This window comes from Fusarium odoratissimum (genome assembly GCF_000260195.1).
Source record: "Fusarium odoratissimum NRRL 54006 unplaced genomic scaffold supercont1.7, whole genome shotgun sequence".
NCBI classification, from domain to species: domain Eukaryota; kingdom Fungi; phylum Ascomycota; class Sordariomycetes; order Hypocreales; family Nectriaceae; genus Fusarium; species Fusarium odoratissimum.
The window spans coordinates 1-22,031 of NW_022158693.1; the positions used below are offsets into that span (position 1 = coordinate 1).

Consider the following 22,031-nt stretch of genomic DNA (forward strand, 5'->3'; position numbering starts at 1 on the left):
GGTTAATCTATAAGGGCATATTATATAGACTTAGATAGGCAGATAGTAGGGGGAATTAAGGATATTTAGGGTTACTTTCTTATATATATTTAGTAGTATATATGCCAGTTTAAATCTCTTGCTGTATTAATGTTATCTGCTCTGTTAAGGTTATAATCTGCTTAAAGAGAAATATATAATTCCTTTATTTAATCTATCTACTTGTATATATGTGATTTAATTCTCTATATCTAACCCTATACTATCTTCTTACTTACTAATAATATTAGAATTTAGCAGATTAAGGTATTAAGATATATATTAATTAATTTAGCTTTTTTCTCTTAATTTAATAATATATATATTATCCTTCTTAGGCGCAAGTAGCTGGTTATAAGTATAGGTATTCTAACTAGGATAATTAATTTGCAAGGATTGATAATTTTACGTACTCTGACTTTACTGACTCTTGATTATTATAAATACTATGAAATAAAAAAAGGCACTTTAATTGCAAAGAGCTACTATTAAGTGATAATAATTATATTATTAAATTTGCTGAAATTTGCTCTATTTATATATAGCTCCTAATTAACTGTTATCCCTCTATATCTTATTTAGCATTAGGCTGCCTAACTGCTTAATTATCTCGCCGAGAAAATCAGATTGCCTCCTTGCTATAGCCGTAATAATATATAACTTGCAGGTCCTTGCTAGGATATATAGCTAGGGCCTTCTACTCCTAAAAGCTGTATTTCTAGTTAATTAGTATTATTATTAGATCTATTATTATTATTAAGCCAGCTATATATCTCCTCTAATATCTAATCTCTTAGTTTAAAGCTATTATAAAGCTTAATAAAGGGCCCTATCTGCTCTAACCTCTGGCACTACCGATACCTAACTGCATTATACTCTAAAGGCAGTCTAATAGCTTCTCTGAAGGTATAGTTAGTAAGAGAGGTACTAGGGGGCTACTAATTAAACCACGCCTTACGAGATTCCTTATACTTTATATATACTTAATATATAGGCTCTTAAAGGTAGTAGTAAGTCAGGGTTAGGGTTATCTATAGTATTAAGGCTGCAGTAGTAGCAGGAGATATAGACCTACTTTATATATCTATAACTATAACCTCCTTTATAATAAGATCTTATTCTCTCTCTATATTATTAAGCTCTGCTGCCATTTTAATATACTTCTTAGGGCATAGCCTTAAGTTTCTATTATAACCTTACTTATAATATTAAGAGTAGGTTTATAGCTTCTTAGGCACTAAGGGAAGTAGTGCCTTTTTAACTCCTTTAAATACATATAAATCTCGCCATATACTTAATACTAGCTATAACTTTAAGGCTATATAGTAATTATTAATCTTATAGGGCTTAAATATTAGCAGCAGCATCCTAGATTACTAGAGATACTAATATAAATAGAAATAGCTTATTAATAAGGGCTTGTTTCCCTAGATTAATAGCATAAGGGCATAAGCATAAGGTATACTTATAGTCTTTAAGAAACTCCTAGTATATTAAGGGAGACTCTCTCCTATTTATTCTTACTACAGATTAACTATAATTAATACCTTATAAAATATCTAACTGCAGACTTGGCTATATAAAGCTCCTAATAATATCTAAGTATGCCAAGTAGGTCTTATTGCTTATTTGAGAGCCTATGCAGATTTTAGTATAATTAGCTAGTTTATAATTACTAGCTTAATAATTTAGAAAGCCTTAAAGAGGTTAGCCTTAGAGCTTTTTAAATAAGACTTAAGTAGGAAATAAATACCTTCTACTTAAGATATAATAAATTAGTTTAAATATAAATACTTATTTATAAATACCTTAATAAACTTACCCTTATAAGGGTTTAGCCAGGTTAAAAAAAGATAATTTACCTCCTTTAAATATAAATAAGTATACTAAAGCAGAAAGACCTTTAGTCTCTTATTATATATAGCCTATAACTTTAAGGCTATAAGCATATACTAATTATTATAGAATTCCTTTTATACCTCTTATCCCTCTTTATTATCCTTGCCCTTTATAAAGCTACTTATATAGAAGGTTAAGACTACTCTATTAATATACTAAAGGCAAAGTATAACCTTTAATACTAGAAAGCAGAGAAGGGATATAATAGTATTTATATAAGTAAGATATTAATTAGTTAGTATAACTAAAGGATAAGGAATATTATTAGTATTATATAAATCTTATAACGCCCTAAGAGCCTAGGTAAAATCCTCCTCTTCCTTGCCACTAAGATATATAAATATAATATAGAAAGTACTCCCTATAGTATTAATACTAACCATATTAAGAAGAGGCATCTTATACTTATTAGTCTTATAGGTATAATTAACTATAAGTACCTTAGGGTATAACCTAGTAAATTAGAGTAATTCTAAATAAATAAATATAACTAACTGCAGTTAAGAGTCCTTTCTAATAAGGTAATAACTCTAGAAGCCCTATAAATCAAGATATTAAAGCAGAGCAACTATATAGCTCTATCTATTAGCAAGGTCTTACTTTACTTAAGAGATATAATTCGCAAGATTTAAGTTAATAAATAATGCCTTTATATTCTGCAGTAGGTAGGTCTTAATTTAGTATTATTTAATGCCGGTAAGAGTAAGCTTTTTAACCATAAGGATATCTTTATTAGAGAGCTTTTAGTAAGTTATATATATAATACTACTTCTAATAGTAGGCTTATAATTATAACAAGAATAAGAGGGATTAGGATAATATTAAAGACTCTATTTACTCTTATAAAGGCTCTCTTTTCCTATTACAGAGAACTTACACCCTATGCATTAAGTAATATACTTCCTCTTCCTCTTAGAATCAGGAATTAGTATATATTTACCTCTGCTATAATTATAGCTAAAGTATATATGCAGTCTTCTATTTGCCATATATATTATATGCCTTATTATAAAGGCATATCCTTAAGCCTTTACCTACTTATTAATATCTATAAGGAGGGCTTCTTATAATAGATATAATGCCTCTAGGGGAAGAATATTATTAGGCTATTATCTTACTAATTTATTAGTAGTAGAAGGGACTAAGAGCTTAATATTACTTATTTAAATACTAATTATATAGATAAAGTTAAATTATAAAGCAGAAAGTTAGTAATTACTTTATTAGTAATATAAATATAATAGGAAGATAAATTAACTAATAGTCCCCTAGTTATGCAGATTTAACTAAAGAAGCTTACATGGCCTTATCTACATAACCGGTTATACGAAAAACACGTGATACTAAACGCACAGCCGGTTATGCGGGTATGAGTCCCCGCTTATGGGCTTCTGCCAAAAGGACTTTCGGATGTGACTTTATAATATTGGCTAGAAAGCTTGGCGACTGAATATCTTGGCCATTTCCACAAGGTTTCGGCAAATATCTATCGCTCTAAATGCTTATTAACAAAAGAACTAATCATCTTTCGCCCCTCAGCACCCTCACTATGCGGAAGTAAAGGCCAGACATGAAGCATACCCTCCTTCTCAACATACACAAGCCGATCCGTCTCCACACTCCCCGCCGGAGCCTCATCCACGTCTTTGCCTAGCAACTTGGATTTCAGCCGTCTAGCATCAGCACAGAGCAAATCCCTCGGACCACCAAACATCAGCAATGGTGGGAGCTTATCCATATCGCCGTATAGCGGACTAACAAGGGGATGTTTGATCGGCAAATCTCCTGCAAACATCTTCCCTGAGATGCGAAGACCAGTTACACCGAGCCAGAAATCGATCTTGGCGAGACGTAGTGCTTCAGGATGATCGACTGCACAATCAAGAAGAGGCGCTATTAGAATCAACGAGCGCACTTTCGCGAATAGTTCAGGCGCTGTGTCTCGTAGGTGGAGCGTAGTTGATAGAGCAAGCGTCCCGCCTGCTGAATCACCCGCTATGCTCACGATGGGCTGCTTTGACAAACGACAGATATCAACAAACCCATCGGCGAGCTTCTGCGCTGTAGCCACTGGCCTTGGGACCAGCGGATAAATCGGTATCAAGACGTCCAGGTCTGTCTCACTCGCAATCTGCGCGGCGAATTTCCAGTGCTGGGGATAGATTTCCTTAAAGAACGATCCGCCGTGGATGTAAAGAAGGGCTTTGCGCTGCTGACTCTTACTCTGAGAATTCTTGGTGGATATCTTGTATAAAGGCCATTCCTGCACATCAACGCGATCAATGGTGATGTTTGAGCCGAGATTGCTGGGAGGGCGATGGTCTTGCGGTCGGATGTAGGTGTCGCGAATGTTATGGCGCGTCGCCTCTTCATCTTCCTGGACGGCCTTGTTCTGGAGAAACCATTTTATGATGAGTGAGACTACTGAGGCTGATATGGAAGGCATTGTGATAGATGCGCTGATGTGAACAAATCGAGAGAGGATCAAGTTTCATGAATCTAGGATCGGAGCGTGATTGACTTTAATTGATCTTCAGCGATCGCTTGAGATGGGTAAAGCTTCAAAGATTCTGGCGCTACCCCGCAAACTTTAAAAAAGATGCCTCGGCGCCTCGGTAAACGAAGAGCTAAAGGTTATCGAAAAAGAAAATATATTCTATTCCAACTGGTTCTTGGGATGGATTGTTTAAGTCCAAAGAAGCATAGGCAGTTCAGCTGATATCTTGGGGAATGAGGAGGCCCGCGGGGACCGGAGCTTCGCTACCCGCGGGCACTGTCAACTTCCTGGACTTATATTAGCTGCCAAGCTTTCACATTGCTTTATATCGTTGCCATTGCGACGAATCCGTGCATATAGAATTTTCCTCCAATTTTTGCATTATTTTTTACCGTGATTAAGGTCCATGGGATTTACTCCAGATCAAAGCTGCTCTAACATGCGCGGGTTGAAGATACTGGCAAAGAAGAAACCTTGGAGAATTCGTATTAAAAATTCATTCTTGTATAATCGAAAAAGGCTTCCAGAGTACCTGTGTGACACATATTTACAGTACCCTTAGAGAGCCGGACAATAGGCCATTGGTGCAAAGGTCCGCGGATGCCGACGACTGCTCTGCAACGTCAACCTTTCGAGTCTTCTGACATTTCTCGCATTTCCACTTCCCTCTTTCCATTTGTTTCGCTTCATAATATTCATCATAATTATTGTCAACTTCAGATACCTTTCTAACGCCTTTTGGTGTCGTGTTGCCAAAGTTGATTCAACCTGGGGAGCAATCGGTTATTGCAATTGTGGCTTAACACAGCAATTGAGCGCCACATCCCAGCCATCCACCCAATCGATAAGCAATCGCAATCGATAACGATAAGAACGGCTTTTGTCTGGGTTGGAAATGCTTCAGGGTAGGAGATGCTGGCAGATGTCATTTTCCAGCTCATCTCAATCAATTCTGTCTTATGACCTTGTGCTGCTTTAAGGGGTCTGTCTGGGGTTTAACCAAGATGATCTATGCTTATTCGCAACCATAAACTCAGATCTCTCACGCTCTTTGGTCCCCGCATTTTGCAGATTTTACACGTTGGTTCAGCATTATCAAAGCTATCATCAAACATCATCAAAGCCTCAGTTCAATCTTTTCAGGTCTCGACTTAAATTCACACTCACTTGCCAACTTTATCAGGCCAGTTCATCAACTAACGGAGATACTATGTTAATGTCCGAACTCCATCTTCATCATACTATTCGCATCCGCTAATGCCACCGAAGAACAACCTCAATCTATGCAAAGTCGAGGTTCTTATCAGTGCAGCGACTCGGATATGTATAGGCGATATTCTCGGTCGCACAAAAACACCACATCTGCTCCCAGCCTCACCTCGTGATGTGGGCTATCGCACCGATATGTAATACACGAATCTTGCGGTCACATCAAGGGTCCAAGCTCATCACATCTCACGAACAAAACCGGACCTCTTTCCCTGGCAGGCACCGTTCTTATAAAGTAATGAGTCGATTGACCGTTGATATTATTCAGCATATGTAACGTTGAGCCTGTTTGTGGGCCGTGGGGGCTTCCTTGAGGCTCCAGATTTCCAAGTTATACCCGAGTCATCTAAACTGGAGTCATCTCACGATTGTGGATCAACAAAGCATTAAGAGATTTTTTGTTGAGCAAGTGATATGGGGTAGATTGAAATATCCATAACGGAGTATTTACTTTTAGTTTGAGATTCCCCGTGGAGGTAAGATGAACAAAGGGTCTTTTCCACAATTTTATAAATGATACTACTGTAATTGGTCAGAGATATCAAGTTCCCCGATATCTCTCGTCAATTTTACATACTCTCTATTACATACTCTTTACTACATTGACAATTGGTAACGCACTGAAATCAACTGATTCAAACCCTCGATTGAAAGACATCATTCGTTGATCTTACATAAGCGTTCAAATACCGGACAACGGATCGGCCGAGAGCGCCACGGAACAGAAGATCGACAGTGCTTCTCCCCTAGAAATTTTCTAGAACGATTCGAATCGCCCAAGTCCGGGAACGTCTGCGAGTAAACTTTCCGGCCTGCATCCTTTCAAATCTGAACTCCGAAGACTATTTGAAGCTTAATCACTTAATCAGCGTCGATTAAAAGGTTCTAGACGATGCAAATGATACCACCAGACTCCGCAATCTCCCGTAGGCAACGAGATGCTAGCATCTTGAAAGTGCCGTTTTTGCCGTTCGCGACCAGGGGTAGCAAGCCTCTACCGGACCCGCTGCCATCCAATGCCGTGCATGAGCCTCATAGCTTGGCGATAAGGAATACCTATTGCAGTTACCCCGAGCCTTATCGCTGCGAGATTTTGCATCCTCTGACTCGCGGGCTATGACGACTGCGGAGCGCAAGGACCCATTTCGCGAGACCCGATATCCACAGTTGACATGGCACCTCCGAAAAGAGACCGTGCCGTTTTATCCGATGACCCCAAAACCTCACCGTGAGAAAGATGCCATGGCAAGAAAAATAATCTCATGTTATTCTTCTCACTGTTACAATCGAGCTTGGATCAACTAAATCTTATCCCCACATACGAGGGGTTTTTTCCTGCTTCTCCATGGGGCTCCGCAGAAATCTGGAGTCTCTAGTCTCGACGATGAGATTGGTATAAAACCTAGAGACGAGCCTGTTTCATTACTCCAATCCCAATCTCCAACCCAGGGCGATTCTCCAACTTGTCTCCAACTTTCTGCTTCTTGAAGACATTTTGACCAAGATGAGCGTGCCAACATACATGGGCGTCAGCGGCAAGTCCCTCGCCATCCTCCAAATCGCCGCCATCGTCGCTCCCTCCTTCGTCCTCTTCGGCTACAACCAAGCTGGCATTGGCGGTCTCCTCTCCGAAGAAGACTGGGTCAAGACCTTCCCCGAGATCGACACCGTCAACTCTACCGGCGCAGACAAGAGCTCCAAATCAACGCTTCAGGGCTTTGTTGTCGCGACATTTGTCATTGGTGCGCTGATTGGCTCGTTGAGTTGCTCGTATACGGGTGATAAGTTTGGACGCAGAAATGTCATCTTTGCGGCGGCGATTTGCTCCTTGATTGGAGAGATCCTCGAGGCTTCGTCTTTTGGACTGGCGCAGTTCATTGTTGGGCGTGTCATTATTGGTCTGGGTATTGGACAGCTTAGTTCGATTGTGCCGGTTTGGCAGAGTGAGACGTCGGCGGCCGTGAACCGTGGTCGTCAGGTTGTGTTGACGGGTCTTTTCATCTGCCTTGGTTACGTCCTCGAGTCATGGATCAACCTTGGTTTCTTCGAGTTTCACCATGGCCCTGTTACCTGGAGACCCCCGATTGCCATTGCCATCGCCTTCTCCCTCATCCTCATGGCTAGCATTTATTTCTTCCCCGAGAGCCCTCGATGGCTCGTCCTCAAGAACCGATCTGAGGAGGCCCGTCACGCTGTCGCTGCCCTTCGGGGTCTTCCCATCGATTCCACAGAGGTTCTCGCTGAAGTTGCTGGCATTGAGCACTCCCTCGAAGAGACCTCCGATAACGCTGCTCGTCTGGGCGATATGCTCAAGATGGGTGAGGATAAGCTCCTGTACCGCTTCATCCTCTGCATTCTTCTGCAGTTCTACCAGCAGATGAGTGGTTCCAACCTCGTCAGTGTCTACGCCAACGTTCTCTTCCAGAAGAACCTGGGTATGAGCGCCGAGACAGCCAAGATTCTTACCGGAGGAGCTCTCACTTGGAAGTTCCTCGCGTCTTTCATCGCCTTCTTCACCATCGATCGTTTCGGTCGTCGTGCCGTCTTCATGATCAGCGGTATTGGTATGTCGGCGTGCATGATCGCTCTCGCCATCACCACCTCTTTCGGCAGTGAGAACAAGCCTGCCATGATTGCTGCTGGTTGCTTCATTTACCTTTACAACACTTTCGTTCCCATCGGTTTCCTTGGCGCCAACTTCTTGTACTGTACTGAGGTTGCTCCCATTCGTCTCCGAATGGCCATGTCTTCCATCTCGACCGGTAATCACTGGCTTTGGTATGTTAACCCAGCTCATCCCTATAACCGCAAATATTAACATTAGTAGGAACTTCATTGTCGTCATGGTCACACCCGTCGCTCTCGAGAGTATCGGCTGGCAGTACTACATTGTGTACGCCGTCATCGCCGCATGCGTTCCCATCTCGGTCTTCCTGTTCTTCCCTGAAACCATGGGTCGCAACCTCGAAGAGATCGAGCTCATCTTCAAGGAATCGCCCTCTGTGTTCTCAACAGTCAAGTTTGCAAAGACTCGACCTCGCAACACTCCTCAGCAATTCCTCGCAAGCAAGGAAAAGGCTGATCACTTGGAGCAAAGCGAAGAGTAATTGGGAAAGAAATGGAAGCAATTGTTTATGTTTACGAAATAGCGATAGAAAGCAGAATGCTAGTATGATTATGACATGACATGATATGGATTCGCTTGTTATTCACCAGCCAAGTGACATTTATCCGGTCTCTCATCATGTGAACATCCCTTGGCCCCTTGTAATTTATCGCGTTAATTCGTGGATGAATTTGAAGAAATTGTCAATCGGAAAAGCTAAGCTAGTTTTGGTGAGCTACACCGAGTCAATCATGAAGATCACGACAAAATACGACTCAGGTCCACACAAGCTCTACCATGCGCACGAATCATTTCCCTCTTCCCCTCAAACCCCTGTTCAATTGGAGCTTTTTACCCCAACTCCAAAACAAGCCATGATCGACAGATTTAGTAAACGTCATGATCACCCCCAGAATTTAACCGTTTTTTCACGATCGTCCCCCCGCGTTCGGGTAAAGTTATTGGTGTTAATGGCTCTCTCGGCAGTGACCATGATACGATCGTCAAAGTGCGGAGAAGCTTATCTTGTCAATTATTGGACCGCTTGTTTCCTGCAGGAACGGAATGGGGTTGGTTAAGCCGGTTGAATTGTGCAGGTTTGTGCCTGAATTGAAGGATAGCTATATATAAGACCGTAGCAGCGTCGGAGTTTCTGAAAATCTCACCTCATCTGCAAGGCAAGGTCGAGATTTGACATCATGGTTCTCTTCAGTTCAATCCTTGCGGCTGCGGCTTGCTTCGTGGCTGTTGAGTCTGTCGACATCAAGGTGGATAGCAAGGGCGGAAACGCCACTAGCGGTCACCAATATGGCTTCCTTCACGAGGTTGGTCTTGACTCAGCGCTGATGATGATTGGGATGCTAACTTGGACTAGGATATTAACAACTCCGGTGATGGCGGCATCTACGCTGAACTCATCCGCAACCGAGCTTTCCAGTACAGCAAGAAATACCCTGTTTCTCTGTCTGGCTGGAGATCTATCAACGATGCTACGCTCTCCCTCAACCGTCTCGACACCCCTCTTTCCGACGCTCTCCCCGTTTCCATGAACGTCAAGCCTGGAAAGGGCAAGTCCAAGGAGATTGGTTTCCTCAACGAGGGGTACTGGGGAATGGATGTCAAGAAGCAGAAGTACACTGGCTCCTTCTGGGTCAAGGGTGCTTACAAGGGGCAATTTACTGCTTCTCTGCGATCTGACCTTACCGACGATGTCTTTGGCAGCGTCAAGGTCAAGTCCAAGGCCAACAAGAAGCAGTGGGTTGAGCATGAGTTTGTGCTTACTCCTAACAAGAACGCTCCTAACAGCAACAACACTTTTGCTATTACCTATGATCCCAAGGTGAGTTACAATCAAAACAGAGACGTGACATATACTGACAAATAGTAGGGTGCTGATGGAGCCCTCGACTTCAACCTCATCAGCTTGTTCCCTCCTACCTACAAGGGCCGCAAGAACGGTCTTCGAGTTGACCTTGCTGAGGCTCTCGAAGGTCTCCACCCCGTAAGTTCACCGTCTCACGTCTCTCGCGAGTAGTCGCTGACATGCAGAAAAGAGCCTGCTGCGCTTCCCTGGTGGTAACATGCTCGAGGGCAACACCAACAAGACCTGGTGGGACTGGAAGGATACCCTCGGACCTCTTCGCAACCGTCCTGGTTTCGAAGGTGTCTGGAACTACCAGCAGACACACGGTCTTGGAATCTTGGAGTACCTTCAGTGGGCTGAGGACATGAATCTCGAAATCAGTGAGTCTCATATTCTTCCAACTCATTGAGCTAGTGCTAACGACTTTTAGTTGTCGGTGTCTATGCTGGTCTCTCCCTCGATGGCTCCGTCACTCCCAAGGACCAACTCCAGCCTCTCATCGACGACGCCCTCGACGAGATCGAATTCATTCGAGGTCCTGTCACTTCAAAGTGGGGCAAGAAGCGTGCTGAGCTCGGCCACCCCAAGCCTTTCAGACTCTCATACGTTGAAATCGGAAACGAGGATTGGCTCGCTGGCTACCCCACCGGCTGGAACTCTTACAAGGAGTACCGCTTCCCCATGTTCCTCGATGCCATTAAGAAGGCTCACCCTGATCTCACCGTAATCTCCTCCGGCGCTTCTTTTGACCCCGTTGGTGACAAGGAGAATGCTGGTTTTGACATTCCTGCTCCTGGAATCGGCGACTACCATCCTTACCGCGAGCCTAATGCTCTAGTTGAGGAGTTCAACCTGTTTGATAACAACAAGTACGGCCATATCATTGGCGAGGTGGCTTCTACTCACCCCAACGGTGGCACTGGCTGGAGTGGCAATTTGATGCCTTATCCCTGGTGGATCTCTGGTGTCGGCGAGGCCGTCGCTCTCTGCGGCTATGAGCGCAACGCTGATCGCATCCCCGGAACTTTCTACGCTCCTATCCTTAAGAACGAGAACCGCTGGCAGTGGTCTATCACCATGATCCAATTTGCCGCCGATTCTGCCATGACCACCCGCTCTACCAGTTGGTACGTCTGGTCCCTCTTCGCCGGACACCCTATGACACATACCCTCCCTGCCACCTCCAACTTCGACCCTCTCTACTACGTCGCTGGCAAGAACGAGGACAAGGGAACTCTTATCTGGAAGGGTGCTGCGTACAACACCACCAAGGGCGCTGACGTTCCTGTCTCTCTGTCCTTCGAGGGTGTCAAACCCGGTGCTCAGGCCGAGCTTACTCTTCTGACCAACAAGGAGAAAGATCCTTTTGCGTTCAACGATCCTCACAAGGGTAACAATGTTGTTGATACTAAGAAGACTGTTCTCAAGGCTGATGGAAAGGGTGCCTTCAACTTTAAGCTTCCTAACCTTAGTGTTGCTGTTCTTGAGACTCTTAAGAAGGGAAAGCCTTACTCTAGCTAGAGGGCGGGCATTGGCCCTGTTGTTGACTTAAGATATAAAGAAAATGTTTGAATATACTGATAGCGAATTGAAGCGTAACTGATTTTAACCAATCAGTCTCATTATCCTTAGAGAGTGTGGCCGACCGTACCCATCACCACCATCCCATCCTCGCACGCTCATAAGCCGCTTCAGAATAGTCATTCCGATTCTTTGGGAATCCTTTAGGCGTGTTAGATATAATTTAACCACTGAACTCAACGCCTTGCCAATTGACCTCGCATTGCCACGTCTTCCACAAGTCTCAGCGACCCCCTCCTGGGTGGATCCGTGATCGCGAGGCATTCTATAGCTTAGAGACGACTAGCAATTGCTAATGATTGAAGAAAGCTGTAGTCGGGTGGCCTCTACTTATGGGAGCCAAAGAGCTGCTATAGGTTATAGCGTAATACAAGCAGTCTATTGTATCCCCTTGCACTTCCTCGAGATATTTGGCTCAGGGCGGCATATCGCTTTTATGGCTGTGGAGCATTTGCCTGCAGTCAGCTCCTATCAGGGACAAAGACCCACTCTGATGAGAAGGGCTGAGTTAATTTTGTATGTCAGTCTTGAACAAGGAGTCATAATCAATTCCTCTGAGCCCAAATGTCCGCCTGGGTTCTAGGACAGCATACGTGGTTTAAAGCTGCCAAGTGTTAGAGAGATCGGGAGTAAGCTACTTCCATTCCCGATACGCGCAAAAACGTATCCAATACCTTCCAATCTTTACCAGCACTAAATCTTCTCAGCTCATCCAGTCTATGTGCCTGCAATAGATGCTCCGCCTCTAATCACATCACTTCTTAATTCGTTATATTAATAGTCGGTTGAGCGTACTACTATTCCACACACACGCAACAACCTTCCCGTTAGCAACCAGAACATCTCTGGTCTGATTTGGCGTAAAGAAAATAAAGACACCATTCACCAAAATTATGTTGTGGTTAATAGGCTATTCCCACGGCACTCTGAAAGCTTCTGTGAGAAATTTCACGAGAGACACTACCTAGGCAGTTTATATCTAGGATTACAGAACCTTGGGAGACGTCCAAAGTAGGAGTAATTACAGATACGTGTAACTCCCTCACCCAATGCGGCAAACAGTTGAGCAGTCGTTGAGATCAGATAATCCATCAATAACAGTCATACAAGCAAAACAGTTACAGTCTTGCTATTAAGTATGACTTAAGGTCCAGACGTAATGTGACCTACTTCTACTCAGCTGCACATGACCTTGCATTGGTAGATTGGCCAGAGTCTTCTGATACAGCGTTATTCCTCCTGTTATGCGTGCTGTTGGCTGAATACGAGTTCTCGAGACAAGTGGACTGATCAGCGCGCTGCCGGTCCATTTCAAACAATGATTTGGTGGCTCAAAAATAACTCCCTGACTAGCATGAGATAATGATGTAAGAGTGGGTGGTTTGATGGTTATTGTCAACCTGGGTGCATATCGGGATCGTCTGTTTTACACCTTGATAGAAAGTACCTTGTTTGACATATGTAGATTCTGCCGCTTCGGCTACTTCTGCTTTGAGAAAACTTTGTGCTGATCGCCTGCAGCGACTTGTTTTCATCACAAGACCCCGGCCAGTATTTACGCAACAAACGTCTCATACCTGGGTATGAACTGGTATGTGTGCACCTTTCAGTATAAGGCAAAGGAAGATACTTAGGCTAGTGCCGAAATGCACAATTAATTCCCCGACGGGCCATAGGTACTACTATGTATCGCTCACTCTATTTGATGACTGATCTCCCTAACCTGAGGCATAGATTTGGTGCTGACCCCGCATTTACTAATGATGCCACAACTTGAACTCGGCCATCTCGATCTACGTTTAACAGCCAACAGCCAACAGCCAACAGCCAACAACCAACAACCAACAACCAACACGACAACTCAACTTCCTTGATTCAACCCACCAATCGTGTCTACATTTGGGACTCCGACTTGGACAACCAACATAATAACCTCTTTGATCTACACTTGGCGCTGCGCTTTGACAGTCAGCTCGGAGATTTCCTGATTCAACCTGCCAGCTGCAGTTTACTTTAGTACTGCGCTTCGACAACCAGCCTTGAACTGTGGCTTTTGAAAAAGGGACAACAAGTAAGAGTCTAGACAAGACCAACGAGTGAAAAGAAGATAAATATCCAGCTTATTCCGCTCCCCAAGAGTCCCCTCTACTCCAGCATGACATCCAGAAACCTCAACAAGACCTGGCGCGATATTGTCTTTGAACAGTACGAAGCCGACTACGCAGCTGACGTCCCCTTTCCCATCCGCTACTTAATCTACGGCGACCAGTGGAAAACAGATATCCTTATTGAGATCCCCACCAAGATTGACGTGCCTGTCTTCCGTCAAGCTCTCCTCCACGCTGCTAGTTCTAGACGCCTTGAAAACGACCCGGCGTACGAAGACGACCTAATCAAGGTCCGAGCACGTGTTCCGCCTTCTGCCCAAAGCAACAATGATGCTCACCCGCAAGACGGCTCTGCTGCTGCTGGCAACAGTGGCTAATGCTTGGAAGTTTACTATTTATGGTGACGGCGACTGCGAGTCGACTCCGTCGGGTGACCTTCGAGGAGATGGTAATAAAGGTACTTGCTCCATTCCTAGATCCTCATGATAAGGTACTTCCAGTAATGACGACTAATGCCCTCTCGCCCGCCCAGACTGTACCAGTATTCCGAATCCTCATAGAGGGTTCTGGCTTGAAGATATGGGTAACTGCCAAATTGACCTGTATGCTAACGAGGACGACTGCGATGATGGCGTACCGCAGCAGTTTTATGATGCGACCAATCAGGGCGTCTGCATTGGTCCTCAGTTCCAATGGGATTACTATACTGTAGTCGGTTGTTAGGAAGTTCTATCATACTAGCATTTTGTAACTAAAGGCATAAGCTATATATTAGGTAGTTTCAAGTTTGAACTAGCCTCATCTGTAGTGCCTATTTGGCGATGTGAATGGACCTGTTCTTAGACTGACTTGATATCTTTGAGAGTGCCTGTGTGGATAGAAGAACAACATGACGATAGCCTAAGGAGGGTAACGGACTGGCTCGGGCTTTCGCACTTTCCAGACAGTAACCGATTGCGTCTGTATTAGTCCAGACCGAATCAGCCATTATTATCATGCATCAAGTCGACCATACTCGAACTTAACCAGCGAGACAATCCTCAAGACAAGTATACACGATGGGCTACAGCACTATTACCCATAGCTTCACTATCATTGCCTTCATCCCTTACGCTCCATTCGAATACAAGCACGAAGTATTCATTCAGCACAGTGTGCACGCGCAGGGGATCATATAAACGCCCGATAAGCAATTTAGGCCGCGACAGCACCCATCGCGCTCTGGATCATCACGAGGACGTCTGCGATTGCCTCTAAGATCTGCGCGCCCTTGTGGCCTTTGGAATTCTATATCAAGACGTGAATCAGCTTGCGGGCACCTGATAATTGACATGAAACCCATACTCATAGGCTGTTGCGTTCTCGGCTGAGACATTTGCACAGGCTGAGAAGCCTTCGCACCAGCAGGCTGGGCGGCTGGTCGAGGTTCAGAAATTGGTGACATATCGACGATACAATGCTGAAACAACAACACGAGTAATGATTCAAATATGCAGACACTAGAATAAATAACCAGGCTCTTGGTGTTGGCTCTGATAATGATTGATAGCTAAGCCCCAATGGATGGTGGTGGCTTAGTAGCTCGAAGGATCGCAGCTTGCCCACTAAATGTGCCGCGACATTACGAGAGGCAAAGCATTCAGCTGACGGGAGTCTAACCGAAATTTCACTCGAGTCTGCCTTGCAGGGTACTAAAAGTGCCTGAGGGATTCTGACCTTAACCTGCTGCGTGACCCAATGACGTCGCATACGTCGGAAAACCTGTCGTCCCATATTACTTCACTAGCAGGGTTCATGTCATCCAGCCCAATGCGAAGATAAGCTTGTTGAACCCCCGTAGGCTATGCAGCACTTCTAGAGCCCGAAGCTAGCTTGGCAAACTGTCGCTATCGCCTTTGGTGGATAATGAACCTTACAGCATGTATGCGGCGTGTTTGCCACGTAACGTGTTCTCGCTGGTTTTTCCCATAAACAGTTTTAGGCGCTTAAGGATATTTTTATAAATTTAGATAAGGATTTAGATAGGTAAATATACATCTATTTCTAATACCCATATCTAAGATAAAATAGGATAAAAAACACTAACCTATAATTATTTCAGAGTACCTTGAAAAGTATTTGAAACAAAAAGACTTCTTAGTGAGCGTGCTTATTGGGAAATTGCTAAAGGCTTTGGTAACTATTGCCTACTTCAAAGCCTCCACGCAGAAAGGGTTCGCAGTAAACGTACCCTTTGGATCATACGTCTGCCTGATCTTCTGCATCTTCTTATACGTTTCTGGATCATAGTAGAACTGCCAAACATCCTTCATGTTCCAATCACCATAAGATCCCCAGAGAACACGACGATCCGCCTTGCTAAAGTACTTCGCTCTGCCCTCGTCGTTTACCGCCTGCCACTTCTCGGCTGCTTCCTTGGTACCCTGATAGAACACATCCCAGGTCCCCCCAAAGGTAGCATCTCTGAAGCAATAAGCTGTGCCGTTGCCTGCGTTCCTTCGGAACATGGATTGTTCGCCGCCATAGACTTGTAGTTGAGATGAGACCCAAAGACCATTGTGCTTGTCTTTGATGACCTCGTTGATACGGCCAGAGAACCAAGATGACCAGCCTGTCTTGGAGAGTTCGGTTGAGGTTGTGCTGTTGGTGCGCTTGTCGTAGGGGTAGGGAAACTCGCGAGGGCTCCCGAACAGCCACATGGAGGCGATAACGGACATTGGGGTGCCTTCAGGAGCCTCTTTGACAATTTTGAACTCATTAGGCACGTTCTTGATCTGGGTGAAGAGATCGGGTGAATATGGCTCTTCATTGAGATTGACCCATTGTGCATAAACAACAATCATTGCATACTTGAACTTGAGAAGATCAGCAATATTGTCCTTTCCGTCGTGGACATCGTCTGGCAATTTCTGTTTAAGCTCGTCCTCAGAACCAGGGAAAAGATCCAGAAGATTGGCCTGTCTGCTGACAATGTTGACAGTAAAGTCATAGCCACGAGGCAACTTGGGATCTTCTCCCTTCTGGACGAGAATATCGAGTAGAGCCTTGAGTGTCTCCTCCTTGTAGGCGAAGCCGACCCAGAGGCCCTTGGAGCCCTGATGATTCTTGTCATCCTGGACTTCGATCTTGAAGTGCGTCAGGACACCAAGATTGCCGGGACTGCCACCGAGAAAACCGTAGAATAGATCTGGGTGGGAGTCTTTGGTGACCTTGACTACATCGCCATTGTAGTCGACGATCTCAAGCTCACGAACCCAATCTCCAAGAAGACCAAAGGATCGTGCAAGCATGCCATAACCGCCAGTCTGAACGTGTCCACCAAGACAGACAGTAGAGCACTGGCCAGTCGGCATGAAAACGCCGTTATCCTTGAGAAAGTCAAAGATCTCGGTGAGTTGCCAGCTGACACTAGAGCGAAGGTAAACCTTGCCATTTTCCCGCAGGATATTAAGATCAATGTTGGGGCGTCGGAAAGTAGGCTTCAAGTCCAGCTGGATACCCTGAGAGCCAGTTGAAGATGCACCGCTGTATTGGTGACCGCCAGATCTGATGGCAAGAGGCTTGCCCATCTTGGTAGCCGCCTTGACGACTTCTTGGATATCCTCGATGCTTGCGGGCTGGAGGATCTCGGAGGGGTTCATGTCGCGACTGACGCCGTAAGTGGAGGTAGCATAGATGTTGTTGGCACGCTTGTAGGCAGCTGTGCCGGGGAAGAATTGGTTGCCTTGGAAGGAAGGCTCCATTTTGGTGGTGATAGTCATAGATGAGAGTAGAAGAAGCTTGTAGTGGTGGATTGATAGGGAATGCGGAATGAAGATAGCTGGTTTGAAGTCTGTTCTTATACCCGTTGTATGAACTGTCGTGAGGGGACTGATTTCAACATGTGAAGTCGCACAGATCACCTGGGCCATTCAGCTCAATACCCAAAATGCCATGCACAGCCTCTTCGTGGACACCTGCATTCCAATATTTTCAGCTTTCATCTCACATGTCAATAAAAACACCAATATTCGGAAGCAAACACGGGCTGAGTGCCCGTTTCATTGCAGGTATGTGATAGACCAATTCGGCAAAGCGCACTAAAATACGACCAGTCTCGACTCATCGGGACGGGCCGTGGCCAGTGACATGCGCGAGAAGCCAATTCCGTCTCATTCTTGATACGTGAGTGGCTGCATATTGTCTTAGAGTCGTTGCGGGGAAGTTGAGATCTTTTGTCCCGTGCCGGTAAGCCACAGGTGGTCAGCTTGCCAATTCGAGGGTGCTTACTGGACAGGAGGGGAAGTTGAAAACGTTTTCAGCCAGCCACTGCGGGCGGATATTGGAAGATCATCCGAGTTGAGATATGTGAAGCTGTTAGCGTGCTTCCACCGCGTCACGTTAGAAGTGAAAGTGTCTGTGATATGAACGTTGCCACTGGGTGGTATGGCAACGGATGAAGAGCCTTACTGCGTTCAGTAAGCTATTGAGGTAAGCTTGTACTGTTGTAGCATAGATCGTCTGCGATGAGGCATGTGAGGTGCTCATTGAAAGTCAGATAGGTATTGGTATTGATATGAATGCTCTCAGAGCGACAAAGCGCTGACGAGTAACAACTTTCCTGCGAATATAAGACCTGTGAGCGTCTGCTGCACAATCAAGCCCATCATCCTCGCCAAGACATCCAAACACTCAACTCATTCAAAGATTACACGGCAAGCATAATGGCTCCTACCAAAGAATCGTCGCGTGCTGGTATTCACCTCCCCAAAGGCTTCCAATACGACGAAGTCAACTTTGATCCTACCCCTCCCCCTCCAAGAGACGAGCCAGATCCTCCTCTGGGCATCTTGGATAGCTTCACCGGATCCTGGACTGGGCCTGGCTTCAACACCATCTTCCGACCAAACTCCGTCTCCCCCACTACTACCACCTTCACCAATCCCGTCCTCCCTGCCCCTCCCTCGCCTCCCAACGTCTCTGTTCTTGAGCTCAATCTGACGCAAGAGGATATGGTATTTTCTCAACCTCTGGGAAAGGTTCCAAACCGTGGTCTTGAGCAGCAGAATGACATTATTATCAATGGTGTCACGTATCTCCAGACCGTCAATGATGTTACCAACACAGCTACCGGCAAGGCCGACGGTACTAAGACGGGTATTCATACTGAGACCGGCTTCTGGTTGAACGTTCCTCCGACGAAGAATAACCCCGTGGAGGGGAACACGCTTGTCCGCCTTGGCTCTATCCCTCACGGAACTACCATCAATGCACAGGGCAAGCCTCCCAACGTGACCCAGGGGGCGCCAGATATCGGTCCACGACCTATCACTCCTTTCGTCATTGGGGACAAGGGGAATACTCAGGTCAAGCCCAGCCAGACAGCCTCCCTTAACAACACAGCACGTCTACCCCAGGATCTCACCCTGTTCATTCAACAGGGAACGATCACCCAGGCTATTCTTGACAACCCAATCCAGATTCTTCTTGACATCAACAGCCAGCTCAATATCACCGAGACCAGCACTTTCACAGTCTCTACCCAGTTTGATCCAACCCCAGGCGGCGGTACAGCCAACATCGCTTTCCTCGTCGGAGCGAGTTCCCAAGGCCCCAACGCGAATGCTGTGCAGATGGACTCTACATTTTGGGTCGAGACGATCAAGTCCGAGATCACGGTTCAGAACTACACGCCTGGAAAACCTCTTCTTCTGCAGCCAGCCTATAAGCAGGGCCAGGCCAAGACGCCTCCTCCGCTGCCGACATTCTCTGTCACGCCTCCTGGGCCTGTCACTGGCCCTAAGACGATTCCTGTGACTTATACGCAGATTCAGTACTCGCAGACTGTTTTTCTTAATTTTAATGGGTTGACTTGGCCGCATTTGTCGCTGGCTACGTTGGTGCCTTCTCAGCCTATCGAGGTTGACTATCCTTCGTCTTAATGAGGATTTGAAACAGAGCACGCCGTTAGTTGAATATACGAGGAGATATAATCATAAGGTGGTTTTCAGTTTATCACGGTAGATGAATGGGGGGAAGAGGGAAAGCAGACACTTATAGCAGATAGCACTTTCTCAGCGTCACCTATATACAAATACGATGTAGTTTATCCCTTCAATTTTGTAACATTGTGTTGCAGTCGGAAGAAACTACTTGCTTGAGTTGGTTCCGTCTTTTCTCTAGATTCTGTGTGTCGAAGTCTCATGCCGAACTATATAGTGTTGGCTCGTGCCGTCTCAATCATCCTTCTGCAACTCAACCCTATAACCCACAAGCTCAAGCTTCTCAGCCTTCCTATCACTGCCCTCTCCAGACTCTGTAAACACAAAATGATCGTGAGACAAAAGCTGATACACAATACGATCCAAAGACGCCCAAGTGTTACAGTTCCCATCAGGCCAGGCCAAGAGCGCATTCGCTTTCTCATTATCCTCTTCTGACCCAGCAGTGAACATCATTCGCCAAGATGTCTCTGTATCACTCTGCAGACCAGTAGGGTACAAGCGGAAGCGGACTTCTCCAGGGGGCGTTGGAAATGTTGGTGGTAGCCCGATGCTGAGATATGTGCCTGCAATATCAATGCCTCTGACTGTCCAGTTCGTGATATGAAAACCAGGCTCATCATCGACAGAGAGAGTAAGGGTCGAGTTCGTCTTGTCATCGCTGTATGTGCCACCATAGATCTTGGCTGCTTCATCCTTGCCAGCTTCTTCCACAGCAGGGAGGAGTTCCTTTGCAATATCTGTGAAGAGGGTTTGGAGAAGACCACCTGTGACTTCAGGACCAGCGTTGAGAAGGGTGATGATGAGGCTGTAGTCTGGGATCAGCACCATGAGGGAGTGATATGTGGTGATATCACCGGCTTTAGTGTAGAACTCAATGAGGCGGCCGTCTTTGGTCACATTGTCTGCACGGAATATCTCCCAAGGCTCTCCAAGCAAGATTCCTCTTGATGAAGTGCTTGTAGCAGGCTTCAGCCACTTTCTTGTTTCAGCGGGACTGAGAAGCTTGTTCTTAAGGATAGCATCCCCAAAAGCCATTATATCATTGAGGGAGGAATAATATTCTCCGGCTCTGACGTCCAAATTTGTCAGTGCTTCTCATGGAAAACGTCCAGAAGAGACTTACGGATCACCATAGCCAAGGGTTGCATTCCACCACTCATCATCAACGGGGATGAATCCTAAAGAGTCATCGGGTTTCTTGTAGAAGGTGTTCTTCATTCCAGTGGGGTCCCAGATATCTTTCTTGATAAACTCTCCAGATGGCATACCGCTGACCTTTTCAATCACCCATCCCATTATAGCGAACCCTACGTTTGAGTAAACTGGGTTCACGGCGTATGGCGCGTAAACAGGGGGCCTCTCGCCGAATCTTTCGAAGAAATCTGTCTATGTTAGCACGTTTCAACTACGAGATATGAGATTCTACCTTTTTTGGTGCACTCTGGGATACCCAAGAGACCAGAGCAGTTAAGACTTCTGGATGGATCAGGTGGCGGATAGCCGAGTTTTGTCCAATCCCCGTAAGGCTCGACATCAGTCACCACTAGAGACGTTAGCACAATATCGAATTCTGGCTGTGAAAATACTTACAGTCAGCTGGTATTCCGCCGATATGAGACGCCAATGCCCCAATGGTGACTTGATCCCAGTCAACCGCCCAGACAGCATCTTGCTTTCGAGCTTGTTGGTTCAACGCACGAAGCTCAGGTACGTATTTCGTAACAGCATCATCAAGATCAACTTTGTGAAGTCTCAACAAGGCCAGCACAGGAAAGACTTTTGATAGACTGGCCAAGCGGAAGATAGTATCGGGGTCTACTTTATCGACTCCACGAGGGTCAACCTTTGGAGGCGTACTGGCAAATTCGAGTAGGTAGTCATCTTCGTAGGTTGATTTGATGGCGACTGCTATGGAAGACAGATTGAAGGGAGCCGTCTCTTCTTCAAGTCTTGCTTGGATAGCAGCTACTGCTACCTTGACGGAAGAATGGGTGGAGGGGTTGACAGGTGCAGGGAGGACAGGGCCGAGTGGTGGACAGTGGCCTCCGCGAGCTGCGAGGGAGCTCCCCACGAAGAGGGATGTATAGAGATGATACTGAAGCGTCTTCATCCTGACTGAGAGTTTCAATCAGACCTGAACTCTGTCTGAACGAATGGGAATAGTAGGTAATGAGCCACTCACTAGATTTATACTAAATCAGGTACT

General features: G+C 45.5%; 8 protein-coding genes across 9 annotated transcripts; 4 read left to right on the plus strand and 4 right to left on the minus strand.

Annotated features, from left to right (window-relative positions):
- Window positions 1–3,296: 3,296 nt before the first annotated feature.
- Window positions 3,297–4,593, minus strand: FOIG_05263 (uncharacterized protein). The gene has a single exon (XM_031203812.1). The coding sequence runs from the start codon at window positions 4,361–4,363 to the stop codon at window positions 3,404–3,406; it is 960 nt and encodes a 319-aa protein (XP_031065641.1). The 5' UTR covers window positions 4,364–4,593; the 3' UTR covers window positions 3,297–3,403.
- A 2,305-nt stretch (window positions 4,594–6,898) lies between these two features.
- FOIG_05264 (uncharacterized protein) lies at window positions 6,899–8,945 on the plus strand. The gene is made up of 2 exons (XM_031203813.1): window positions 6,899–8,461; window positions 8,511–8,945. Exons 1-2 carry the CDS (start codon window positions 7,188–7,190, stop codon window positions 8,788–8,790), a joined length of 1,554 nt encoding a protein of 517 aa, XP_031065642.1. The 5' UTR covers window positions 6,899–7,187; the 3' UTR covers window positions 8,791–8,945.
- A 334-nt stretch (window positions 8,946–9,279) lies between these two features.
- FOIG_05265 (uncharacterized protein) lies at window positions 9,280–11,682 on the plus strand. Its single transcript, XM_031203814.1, has 5 exons — window positions 9,280–9,613; window positions 9,664–10,128; window positions 10,177–10,290; window positions 10,343–10,532; window positions 10,583–11,682. The coding sequence occupies exons 1-5, from the start codon at window positions 9,488–9,490 to the stop codon at window positions 11,671–11,673; spliced, it is 1,986 nt and encodes a 661-aa protein (XP_031065643.1). The 5' UTR covers window positions 9,280–9,487; the 3' UTR covers window positions 11,674–11,682.
- Window positions 11,683–13,243: 1,561 nt separating this feature from the next.
- FOIG_05266 (uncharacterized protein) lies at window positions 13,244–15,133 on the plus strand. Of its 2 annotated transcripts, XM_031203816.1 has the most exons (3): window positions 13,244–13,409; window positions 13,468–14,298; window positions 14,374–14,859. In XM_031203816.1, the coding sequence occupies exon 2, from the start codon at window positions 13,889–13,891 to the stop codon at window positions 14,216–14,218; it is 330 nt and encodes a 109-aa protein (XP_031065645.1). In that variant the 5' UTR covers window positions 13,244–13,409; window positions 13,468–13,888; the 3' UTR covers window positions 14,219–14,298; window positions 14,374–14,859. The 2 variants fall into 2 exon arrangements, with proteins under 2 accessions (XP_031065645.1, XP_031065644.1); XM_031203815.1 differs by having other exon boundaries at window positions 13,244–14,298; window positions 14,374–15,133.
- On the minus strand, window positions 15,036–15,285 carry FOIG_05267 (uncharacterized protein; the record flags this gene model as incomplete). The annotated part of the gene is made up of 2 exons (XM_031203817.1): window positions 15,036–15,118; window positions 15,186–15,285. 2 exons carry the CDS (start codon window positions 15,283–15,285, stop codon window positions 15,036–15,038), a joined length of 183 nt encoding a protein of 60 aa, XP_031065646.1.
- A 595-nt stretch (window positions 15,286–15,880) lies between these two features.
- On the minus strand, window positions 15,881–17,679 carry FOIG_05268 (uncharacterized protein). Its single transcript, XM_031203818.1, has one exon. The coding sequence runs from the start codon at window positions 17,600–17,602 to the stop codon at window positions 16,028–16,030; it is 1,575 nt and encodes a 524-aa protein (XP_031065647.1). The 5' UTR covers window positions 17,603–17,679; the 3' UTR covers window positions 15,881–16,027.
- Window positions 17,680–18,438: 759 nt separating this feature from the next.
- FOIG_05269 (uncharacterized protein) lies at window positions 18,439–19,847 on the plus strand. Its single transcript, XM_031203819.1, has one exon. The coding sequence runs from the start codon at window positions 18,545–18,547 to the stop codon at window positions 19,760–19,762; it is 1,218 nt and encodes a 405-aa protein (XP_031065648.1). The 5' UTR covers window positions 18,439–18,544; the 3' UTR covers window positions 19,763–19,847.
- A 209-nt stretch (window positions 19,848–20,056) lies between these two features.
- FOIG_05270 (uncharacterized protein) lies at window positions 20,057–21,935 on the minus strand (the record flags this gene model as incomplete). The annotated part of the gene is made up of 4 exons (XM_031203820.1): window positions 20,057–20,894; window positions 20,949–21,207; window positions 21,252–21,368; window positions 21,416–21,935. The coding sequence occupies 4 exons, from the start codon at window positions 21,933–21,935 to the stop codon at window positions 20,057–20,059; spliced, it is 1,734 nt and encodes a 577-aa protein (XP_031065649.1).
- Between the last annotated feature and the right edge of the window lie 96 nt (window positions 21,936–22,031).